The 11,975-nt window shown below is 45.0% G+C and overlaps 1 protein-coding gene across 1 annotated transcript in view; it reads right to left on the bottom strand.

Annotated features, from left to right (window-relative positions):
- EIF3A (eukaryotic translation initiation factor 3 subunit A) overlaps nucleotides 1–11,975 on the bottom strand; it is a 111,986-nt gene that overhangs the window by 21,624 nt on the left and 78,387 nt on the right. Inside the window, exons 16-18 of the mRNA XM_085848263.1 lie at nucleotides 5,048–5,201; nucleotides 640–782; nucleotides 340–428 (exon numbers count right to left, since the gene is read on the bottom strand). Coding sequence (XP_085704389.1) covers nucleotides 340–428; nucleotides 640–782; nucleotides 5,048–5,201 — 386 coding nt within the window. The remainder of the gene's footprint in view (nucleotides 1–339; nucleotides 429–639; nucleotides 783–5,047; nucleotides 5,202–11,975) is intronic.

Genomic DNA, 11,975 nt, shown 5'->3' with positions numbered 1-11,975 from the left:
CCAAGTGGGATAAAGAGATAGAATAAAATAAGTCACAATGAAAAAAACATGCCTCCCACCCAACCTCCCTCCCCAACATTTTCTGAACACATCATGCTTCTTTCTACTGTCATTTTTCCTCTTAACATACCTGTGCCTGAGTTTAAGTGCATGGCTCATCATACTGCGCAGGCAAAGGCATTGCATCAGAGAATGTAAAGTCATGGACTCAAAAACAACGCGATAAGAGGTTTGATTACGAAATATTTTTGCATTTTCCTATGTTAAACTCACAAAGACCCGTGCGTGAGATCGCGCACGCGCGCACGCACACCAAAAAAAAAAAAAAAAGGGACAAACCCCTCTGTTGGTCGACTGACGTAACGGTCTGGTGGTGCTTCATTGCGACGCCATACTTCGCTGTTCCCTGTAATTTCACTTGCAACTTCCTGCATGAGGTTGAGGCAAATGCAGTTGTTGCAATTACAGGATTGTTCATTGTTAACAGATACAACTGAAGCCAGAGAATAAAGAACCACATTACCAGAAAAAGTGATATTAAATTTTTCTCTCCCACCTGCATGAAAGAAAAAATAAAAACAAAATAATTCTCCATCCTTCATTTAAAAATTTCATAAAGAAATGCTGATTTCATTCCACCTTCCGCCTTAAACGCTCTTCAATCTCCTGCTCTCGCTGTTTTTGCTTCATTTCTTGCTCCTTTAACTTCTGCAGCTTCTCCTGGTAAGCCCTCTCTTCTTGCTGCAGCCGCTCTCGCTCATCATGTTCCTTCTCTTCATGCTCTGTGAAAATACCGAATTTTCTTCAAAAATATGTTCACCTTTAATCCAACATGGCGGCCAAACCACAAAACTGATGACTTCGTCTTAAGAAACGTTTTTGCACCATGGGAGGTCGATCATAACCTCACTGGAATTGAATCCATAGCATCTGTGGTTTCGGAGACGATTTTTGAAGTTTTCAGTTAAATCCAAGCTGGTTGCCATGGTGATTGTAAAATCAAAACTCAGAAAAAATATGCATCAGTTCCCATTCATCCCGACATTCCTGTGAAGTTTCAACTCAATTGGAGTAGCGGAGATTATGCAACAGTTTGCACAAAAATTTGGTGGAAAAAATAATAATAAAATACCGATAACAATAAGGGACCAAGCATTTATATGCTTGGTCCCCTAACAACTAAACGGGCCACTTTATAACTGTGGGCAGTTATGATTGGGTTCCAAGTTGCGCCGCTTTGATACAACCCCACTTTGATGCAACCCACTTTGTCTTCGGGGGATTTTGGTTTTAAGGGTCTTAGATATCTGCAAGAATCTTGGTGGTCTTAAAGGGTGTTCAAAGGTCTTAGGGGTCTCAGCAGTCTAAATGGTTGAAAGGTGCATTCGAAGAGTACATAATTAATAGATGTACGCAATTAAGACATGTGCCACCGAGTTCGAACAGTACATAATTAAAACACAGTCACAAGGCTGAAGATAAAATTGTACGGTTTCTTCTTCTTCACACAAAAAAAAAAGCGAGCTGCCAGAGCGTGCGAGGGATCACGTCGAAATTTTAAACACGCATTCCGCTTCATGATTAGAACATATTGTTGTGGTTCTTGGAACCGCATGCATCCAACAGATAGTGGTCCCAAGACAGTTATTCCATTATTATATGTGACGTGTAGATAGTCCCTTTCCTTTTGTATAGTGGGACGACAAGGGAGTGTGTTGCGATGATCTCACAGCGAGGTTTGCTTACATCATTTCGTCCCTACTCTTCTTTTTTCTGATTATTCCTGAGGTAAATCTGAGCCACGTGCCGCGCCTTCGCTGTGAGGTGGGCCCTCATGGAGGCCAGCGCGTGCGGCGCCGCTGCGAGGAAACTAACGCGCGGGCATTAACGGCGCAGAGCCCTCGTTCCCAAGCGAGCCCGAAACCCAACATGTGCAGCGGGTCATACAGTGCACTTAGCAGTGCGGGATTATCGACTCGAGCTTCCGATGATCTGGGGAAGATTGCTGGTTGCATTAAAAAGGCATACGAATGAATACCTCTTAAGAGGCTGCACGAATGGTGTTTTTCACAACACAGGAAACACAGCCAGCATAAACACCCACGCTGCACGAAACGCGTACGGAGGCTGATGAAGACGACTCCACGCCACGTTGGGCGGGATACGAGTGTGCGAAGTAAGAAGTGGAACGTTCCTTTTCAACCAAATATTTGACACATATTGGTGTTCGCCCCACCCACACACGAGCAGAGTCGTGCGGAAGTGGGTGCTGGCCACGTGCGTAATGGCCGAACCCCCACGCACTGTCTAGAATGTGTGCGAAAGCAGAGACGTATGCCGCTCGCGAAACATGCATGGATTTGTCCAAAACAATGTATCTTCGGCCCTCGCTGGCAGCAGCGGATTCCCCACGGATGGTGAGCGTCTTCTCGTCTCTACGGCCGGCGAAGCTGCGATCGAGCCGGGGAGTGTTGTACAGTGCGGGCCGCGTTGGCGTGCATGCGAGACCCTCGGCCAGTCGCCAGGGCATGGCCCGGGGGGTTTTGCAGGACGAGTCGCATGCCAATTTTGATGTGGGCGATTTGTGTCATGGCGTGGGGTCGGAGCGAAATATGTTCGCCGTTTGGGATGACCTTGCCGGAAATGAAGTGAGGCGGTTTCCGGCCAAAGTTAGCGGGCCACGTGAGGGGTCCAGTGTGACCACTCCTTGGCTTTTTTCACAAGATCTTGGCTATTCGTTGGTAATCTTAACATCTTGGTTTTCTGTAGGTTTTCTTGGCGTATAGGTTTTCTATTATCATCGCTTTTCCAAAACCTTGTGAATTCTTGGCTTTTTCATTGGCTCACCCTTGGCATTTGTGAAAATGGGGAATGGTCACACTGGAGCAGTCGGGGCTAATCGGAGCGCCCGATTCAGGTGATGACGTTTCGCTTCCTGGTGGCCCCTCCCCCAGTGCTGCAAGTCCTATAAAGGTTGGAGCGGTCCCTCCCTCCGCCTTCCTCTTTCGCCCACTCGTCTGGCTTCGCCCTCTTCTCTCTGCACGACCCGCCTGCTGCTGCCTGGACTCCGCCTCTCTCTCTCACCCCCCCCCCCCCAGAAACGTATTCGTGGCACGACGTGCAATCAAGAACAAAGATACTGAGATCGTAGCCTCAACTCCTCCCCCTTCTTGTTGCAATACGCCCTCTTCATCAGGTTTTCTGTGTCTGTGTGTGTGTCCTGGCACCTGTCTGCTTAAGTAAGACTGCAGAAGATCGTTATTGTTGTCATTATTATTTTCGCGTTAAGTCTGCTCTGTATCCCCCTTTTGCAAGTTGCTTGTTTATTTGCTGCACCACACCTCTCTCCCCCCTATCTCTGCACAACACACCCCAATAAATCTTATTGTACCATATATCTTTCCTCGCCTGCTTGTTAATAAATCATTATTAGGAATGTTCCCTGCTCGTTTTTGTCTTTTCTGCCATTGATCCAGCATGGTCCGAATCCTCGTTTCGCCGGGACTTTATTCCCAACGATGCGTTCCTTTTAGCCGATACGTCCTTGGCAGTGTCGCTCGGCTGCATCCGATCCGGTAGAGTGATCCGGTTCGGACAAGGCGTACCGAGGGCGTGTTTCCCGGTAATTAAACCACGTGATTAATTAGGTAACCCGATTAACCCATAGACAGGAGGACCCTCGGTCAGGCCGATGAGTTATTGGCGTCCACGGTCGGTTAAGCGACCCGCCGCGTCACGGAATTATCCGTTTGTGACAGCCTACAATTCTGGGGAGTCTGGTGGGAGCCGAGATAGCTTCCCCCACCTAGTGGTCTTCTCACCCGACCCCGGCCCGCAACAATATTTATAAAGTTTGGCTTCAATAGCTTAAGCAGTTTTAGAGATATATTTTTTAATATTTTCCGTCAATCCAAAATGGCTACCAAACTGTGTGACCTGTCAATTATTCGTGAACGCCCTGGCATCCCCAAGGCTTGGGGAACATTTGTGTGAAGTTTCCCCTCGATCTGTCCAGCCATTCTGGTGAAGAAGATTTTTAAAGGTTTTTGGGTCAATACAATATTGCTCCCACAGCATGTGACCTATGACATCATACCTGTGGAACTTTTTGTTTCTCATGGAGAGGCGGTCATACCTGTAAAGTTTCACCTCAATCTGTTGAGCCATTTCGGAGAAGATGTTGTTGTTCGTCTTTCGGCTACTCCCATTCGGGGTCGCCACAGCGGATCATCCGTTATAATCCGCATACTTTGTTGGCACAGGTTTTACGCCGGATGCCCTTCCTGACGCAACCCTGGTCACCTCTTACGACACAGGGATAAGGATTGGGTTTCGCCATGATTCCGGGCTGCCCTACACCCTCTCATAGCATGGTCCAGTGCAGAGCTCTGTCCTCAAGCGATCCTCCAACCCAAGCCTCCGAGTCGCCGGATTACAGACGCACGCCACTACGCTCGGTATTTCGGAGAAGATGATTCAAGTATTTTTGTTCGCTCCAACATGGCTGCCCAACCACGTGATCAACGACATCATAAAATTTAATTTTCCCTCAATATTGTTGCGTAGATCACCCTCAAGAATTTTCATAATGATCGGATAAAGCATTGTACTTGTCGAATTATGACATCATAATGAAGACACTGATTCCCCATGCAGAGTACTTGACAATGAGCTACGTTTCAATCCCCCACCTCCCCTAATCGAGCGGTTTCAGAGATAGAGGTCCAAAGTTTTTCCAAAATGCTGACCACATCAAGTCACCAATAATAACGTCATGATTATCAACAAAAAATTATACACGATTAGAAGCAGACCATGGTGGAAATTTCATGTCACTCGAACCAACGGTTGCCGAGAAAATGAATTTAAAAGTGAATAAACCCACAAAAAGCAAACGGAAAAATAAATAATAATAAATATAATAACAATAATAATAATCCAAACAACAATCGGTTTCCGAGCCTTCTCGGCTTGGAACTCTAATAATAACAATAATAATTAAAAAAAGGAGTGAAATTGGGGGGGAAAAGGAAACGGAAAAGAAAACCTTTCTTCAGTTGCTCCTCATTAATTCTCTGTTCCTGTTCTTCTTTTTCCTTTTGCCTTTGGATACGACGCTCTTCCTTTCTTTTTGCCTTCCGTTCAGCAAGCCGCTTCTTTCGCTCCTCTTCTAAGTGAGCTTCAAACTGCTTTAGCTTCGCCTGGAAGGCAAAACAAGAGCTAGAAAGAGCAATCAGAGATTGAGGACCTCACCAGGACATATCTTGTGTGGTCTTTTGTATTGTGTTTGTGTGTTGGTGAGTTACTTTATTCATAAAAGACGTATTAAAACATTCCAATACGCAATTAGTTATGTACTCACGTTCCAATTGTACATAACTAATAGAAGGAGCCATGCTCCAATTGTACGTAATTAATGGACGTACTCATGTTACAACAGTATGTAATTAAGAGATCTACTCACATTTCAAAAGTATGTTATGAGACACTAACAAGTGTCTGTGGAAATTCCGTTTAATGCAAAATGTGACTCCAACAACATTATGCAAAGAACAGTTAAATATCTATAATGGGAATTTAATCTCATCTCATCATGAACCCCCAAAAGAGGCTGTTTCATGAAATAAACCCTCCCATCCATCCCCCTGCCTGAAGTCCTCAACCATGACCCCCAACCCCAAAGACTCACCCCCCTCCCCTAACTCTGCCCACCCATTCCCCTTTCTTCAAGTCACCCCACACAAATCCAAGTCCTCAACCCCCTCCCCAAACGCTGTACTCCATCCATCCATCGGGACCATACTCTGTACAGAGTGTCAGTGCTGCCAAAGCAGTCTCCTGGGCTATTGGGCACAATCCTGGACAGGTCGCCACTCCGACACAGGATACATGAATGGCTCGATCATCCGAGCAAGCTGGTACTCATTTTGCTGACCGCGGAAGGATGACAGGCTGAGACAACTCCACCTGATATTAATTAAATGGCAGAGCAGGATTTGCACACAGGACCTTAGGATCCCAAGCCCACCACCCTCACCATTAAGCCAACACCAGGCATATTTGCAAATCAAGTAACTGAATTCAATCACCAACTATTTTTGAGGTCAACATGGGCCAAAAGGTCAACATAAGCCAGATTTCTAAAATATTCAATTTTCATCCGATCCACTTGAAATTTGAACAGCATTTTCATAACACCTCACTAAATTCAACCACCAACTGTTTTTGAGGTCAACAAAGGCCAAAGGGTCAACATCTGCTCCAATCGGTTCATCTGACCACATGCTTGGCAAAGTGGACATCTCTTTGGCTGTTATGAGAGAACCACCTCAGCGCCGTCGAGTCTGGCATTTCACTCAGGCCAACTGGCAAGGACTTCAAGCAGCCACAAAACTTCTGGACTGGTCTCCTATCTCGACTTTCTCTGACATCAACTCGTTCTGGGAATTCTTTCAAAGAATCTCTCTGTGTCTCTGTCTCTCTCTCCATCTCGTCTTCAGTTGTCCTCCCCTTCCTCCCACCCATGGTACACTGAAGTTTGTGGCGAAGCAGTTGTCCTGAAACAACTTGTTGTGCTCCCCTCCCACTTTCTTCCTGTTAATTAGGAAAAATGCTTAAATTAAATAACGACAAAGCAATGTTTAATTCACAATCACACAATATTTCACAATCTTGCGGACTCTTCAGTAAAAATAGTGGTTAAGTTAGGTAATATATTTAAAAACTTGAATGGCACTCTTTGACGTCGACAGATATGCCTCCGCCAACATAACATCATGAAACATACTTGTACCAAGTTTGATTTAAATCCCTGAACCCATATTCAAAACATGAAATAATTCTTGCTGCCAGACCATGTGACTTATAACATCAAAGGTGGAGAACATTTTGTTCCTCAGGGATAGGTGATCATGCCTGTAAAGATTTGTCTCGATCTGTTGAGCCATTTTGAAGAAAAGGTTTTTGAAGGTTATTTTTTTTAATGTTAAAAACAATATGGCTGCCAAACCACTTGACCGAAGAAATCATCAATTTTTCCCCTCCATCCTATTTAATCCTTGACCCTCAAAAAATTTCATACTGATCGGATAAAGCATTTGACGTATGCAATTATGCAACTCGTCATAATGAAGCCACCGATTACATCATCATTAAAAAACAAAACAAAACAAAAAAAAACACTTATTTCACATGGAGAGTAGTTGACATGTGCTAAGTTTCAATTTTTTCCAACTTGGCTGACACACGTGACCTATGACATAATTATCATCACAGCATTCTACATGAGTAGTCTCACCTGTGGTGAAAATTTCAAGTCAATTGAATAAGAGGTAAGCAGAGAAAACAGAAAATTAGCATGGACGGACGTACGTACATGTGGACAACCCGAAAACATAATGCCACCAGCAACTTTGTCAGCGAGAGAATAAAAACAAACAAACAAAAAAAAACATACAAGGTCATTGGGAATAGAATAAATGATATACAGGGTGTCGACATTGGAATGAAAACTTTGAAGCCTTAAACTTTTTATGTATAAATTTGAGAATTTTTTTTTTGTACACACTGTCGAGGCTCGTATGAGAGCGAACACACAGAACGTACAACAAGGGGAGAAGGAGACAAGGATGGCAGGTGAGGGAAGGAAAAAAGTTGGGAACAGAGATATGAGAAGATCTGTGGAAGGGACAGGGATGGGGCAGGGTACACAGGGTAAACAAGATGGACATTATAGGGATTTTCAAGAAGGAAAGCAGGGAATTTGAAGGAGGTGGGTTTGGAGTGGATTTGCGGGGGTAGAAAAGATCATGGTTTTGGATGGGGAAGATAAGATATGATGGTGAACAGTTGTTTTGAGGACCTGGAGGGAAGAGTGGGAATGAAGAGTGTGGGAGTTCGTTCCAAAGGCGGGGGGAAAAAAAAGGAATGAAAGAGTGAAGGTGAGCAGTGATTCTTGATTTTGGTAGTTTTACCAGAAGGGGGTTGTTGATGGACCTTGAGCACCCTGCAGAAATATAGGGGGAGGGGGGGACATATCTCAAACAGAGCAAAGGGGGGGGGTGAGGCCGGAGAGGAGACGGTAGAAGACAAAGACCACCAACCTGCCTGCGGTGAGAGAGTGAGAGACCCAAAGACTCAGCCTCATCGCGGCAGATACCAATGATCCGAAATGCCTTGGTTTCCACAGCGTGAAGCCGAGAAAGGTGAGAGGCGGGAGCACCAGCCCAGGGAAGAGAGTACTCCATCAGGCTGTGGATGAAAGCTTTGTACGTGGTCAGGAGTTCAGGTGTGCCAAGGAAGGACTTTGCAGGACAGAGGATGCCCAGTCAGGTACTGGCTTTGGAGGCCAGCTTGGAAATGTGGCTTTCCCAGGAAAGATCGTGGAAGATACTGAGACCCAGAGCCTTGAATGAAAGGATTTCAAGAGGATTGGTGAGAAAGTAGGTGTGGAAGGGGGGGGGTCCAGATGGTCCTTTCAGAGAGACACAGACAGACAAAGAGAGACAGAGAGAGATGTCTTCTTCTTCTTCTTCTTCTTCTTTCGGCTGCTCCCGTTAGGGGTCGCCACAGCGGATCATCCGTATGATCCGCATAGTGATTTGGCACATGTTTTACGCCAGATGCCCTTCCTGACGCAACCCTGGTCGCCTCTTACGACACAGGGATATGGTACACCTATTTTAACCAGGGTATACACCGGCCCAGTACACTGGTACTCACTTCGCCGACCTCGGAAGGATGACAGGCTGAGTCAACCCCCTGGTGTATTAATTCAGTGGCCCAACGGGGCTTGAACTCAGGACCTTTTGGATCCCAAGCCGCTGCCCTAACCACTGCGCCAACACCAGGATCAGAGACAGAGAGAGAGATGTAAGGATTGAAAAATATGTTCCACATGTTGCACCAGCTTGTGATTTTATCCAGATCTGTGGAGAGTAAAGAGGCTGCTGCTTGCCAATCTGAGGGATGACAGATGATACAGCAGAGGGTGGAGTCATCAGCAAAGAGACAAAGACGATTTTACAAAGTCAGAGAGATCACTGATGAAAATCAGAAAAAGAACAAGGCCCAGAACACTGCCTTGAGGAACTCCAGCCTGGACCAAAAGAGGGGATGAGAGTACTCCATTATGAGCCGCATGTTGGCTGTGACAGGAGAGGAAGTCTGCGAACCATGAGTGGAGTGTCCATGGATACCATAGGAAGAGAGTTTGATGAGCAGGGCAGGGTGCCAGACCGTATCGAAGGCACGCAATATGTTGAGGGAGATGGCTCTGATTTCATGACTGGCATTGAAGATCTCCATCCATTGTTGGGAGAGCAGAAGCAGCATATCCAGGGTTGAGTGACCTGGTCTGAATCCAAATTGATGATCGGAAAAATCAAGCCATTGGAGAAGAGGAAGGATTCAATGTCTGAAGCAATGATGGATTATATAACCTTGCTGATGATTGGGAGAAGGCCGATTGGTCTGTAGTTGCAGGGATCTGTTGTTGCACCTTTTTTATGGAGAGCGGTAATGTTTGCTGATTTCCAAGCATATGGCAGATGACCTTGAGCAAATAAGAGGGTGAATAGAACAGAAAGAGGGTGAGCAAGAGCAGTCGAGCAGGTTTTTAGGACACGTGGGCTGATACCATCTGGACCGTTGCAAAATCTGAGTCGAGGTTTGACAGCAAGCTCTCCATCTTGTCAGAAGAAAAGCAAACAAGAGTTCAGGAACAGATGGGTGCAGTGAGACCACTCATTTTCATAAATACCAAGGTGAGCCAATGACAAAAGCCAAGAATTCACAAGGTTTCGGAAAAGCGATGATAATAGAAAATCTATACAAAACCAAGACGCCAAGGTGAACAGCGAATAGCCAAGATATTGTGAAAAAAGCCAAGGAGTGGTCACACTGGATCGGTGTGACTGGATAAGGTGGGTACAGAAAGTGATGGGTTCATGACACAAGATTTGGAAGCAAACACCGAGTTTAGCCAATCAGCCTTTTCACGTGTAGGGTTAGCTGTGCGGCCATTTGAGGTAAGGGAGGGGATGGAGGGGGAGCATACACGAGAAACAGACTTAACGAGGTGCCACCAGGATTTGAAGGAGACAGGTTTGAGAATTCAGATTTGAGATGAGAAAGATGTTGTTTCCTGGCTCTCCAGGAGGGTAGACATGCACTTGTTCTAAGCTTTGTGGAAGGAAATGAGATTGCCTTCAGTTAGATTTGCCTTCCATGAGGCGAAGACAAGTTGTTTCAGGATAACTGCCTCACCACAAGCTTCAGTGTACCATGGGTGGAGGGAGGGAAGGACAACTGAAAATGACATGGGATAAATCTGTGCATGAGAGAGAGCAAGTTTCTTTGAAAGAATTCCCAGGCCGAGTTGATGTCAGAGGAAGTGGATGCGGGCGACCAGTCCAGATGTTTGACGGCTGCTTGAAGTCCTTGCCAATCGGCCTGAGTGAAATGCCAGACTCGCCGGTGCTGAGGGGGTTCTTTAATAACAGCCGGATAGATGACCACTTTGACAAGCATGTGGTCAGATCAACCGATTGGAGCAAAGGAAGAACAGAAGGGAAATTGGTCAAAATCAGAATGTTGAAAGTTGGAAAGTCACCACACCATATATCTGAGGTTCTGAGCTTAAAGTTTATATTGTGCTTCAGATTGAATTATGGTGACCAAACATGAAAAAGCAAAATATGTGTTTTGGATTTTCATTTTAAGGTGGACATCCTGTACAATCAGAATTCCTGGACAAAGACCTTCATAATATTGGTTTTATGGTCGCAAGTATACCGAGCGGCCATAAAGTCGGAAAACAGAGGCGAATACACATTATAAATGGTTTATTGACATCACATTACAATACATGATATGTACAATGACGTTGCATGACATGTTCAATGTGTTGTCTCTCATGAGACTTTCACCGCTTCTTGTTGTTTGGTTGGGGAGGTCCAGGGCAGATTGTCTTGCATATGTGAACGGGGAGGTGAACAAGCAAATTATGCAGTACTGGTTGCCAGACAATCCGTACTGGATCTCCCCTACCAAACAACAAGGAGCGGCGAAGGTCTTATGAGGGACAACACATTGAACATGTCATGTGATGTAATTGAACGTATGTATTGTAATGTAATGTCAATAAAACCATTTATAATGTATATTCACCCGTTTCCAGACTTTTATGGCCACCCTGTCGGTCAAGAGAAAATCGGCAGAAAGACAGACAAAAACAGAATAAGGCTTTTATTATATCAGATGCTCACATTCTGTGTGGACAGACAAACAAACGGAGGGTATTGACGTTCTTCTGCAGAGCCGATCAGAGTGAGCAATGAGGCAGAGCATATTTATGGAAATAAAAGCGGATCCAGCAGTGACTTGTTCCTCATGGACAGAACCTTCTTTTAGAATGTTTTCTTCCTAAATATCAGCTAAATAAACGCTAAATATCAGCGTGGAGCTTTTTCGATCAAAGGCCTGGCACTGTGCTGAACTTTGTTTTCGAGAAACACTCAAGTTATCTACAACTCCAGAATGACCGATTTGTGACAGAACTAGTCACATACGATGCAAGATTTTGTTACCGTCAGCCAACTGTCGTAAGGATGAAAATTATGGTTTGGTGTACTCGTGCGGCAAAGTTCGAGTGCGCGGGGTTTTTTTGCAAAGGGAAAAGGTACTTTTGAGAATCATATTTGCAAATAATACATCCAATTATGTGACTTAAAAAAAGAAGATAAATGAAGGTGCTTGAGAATGAGCAAATGGGTCAAGTCCTCAGCATTCTCAATCTGACGAAGAATTTTCCAGCAAATCAACCAATGCATTATTCTATTATCCCATGGCCAGTTCTCAACTGGAATATCCACAAGTTGCATCTTATTTGCACATTGCCATGCAGTTCATCGACCCACATTTGTGGAACATTCTTCCAAAAGTCCTGGATAACACCTAAGGATTCAGCAAAGTTG

Source organism: Eptatretus burgeri, chromosome 12 (genome assembly GCF_056783735.1).
Source record: "Eptatretus burgeri isolate ZD-2024b chromosome 12, Ebu_testis_v1, whole genome shotgun sequence".
Lineage (NCBI taxonomy): Eukaryota > Metazoa > Chordata > Myxini > Myxiniformes > Myxinidae > Eptatretus > Eptatretus burgeri.
This window is presented reverse-complemented; position numbering and strand designations above follow the sequence as displayed.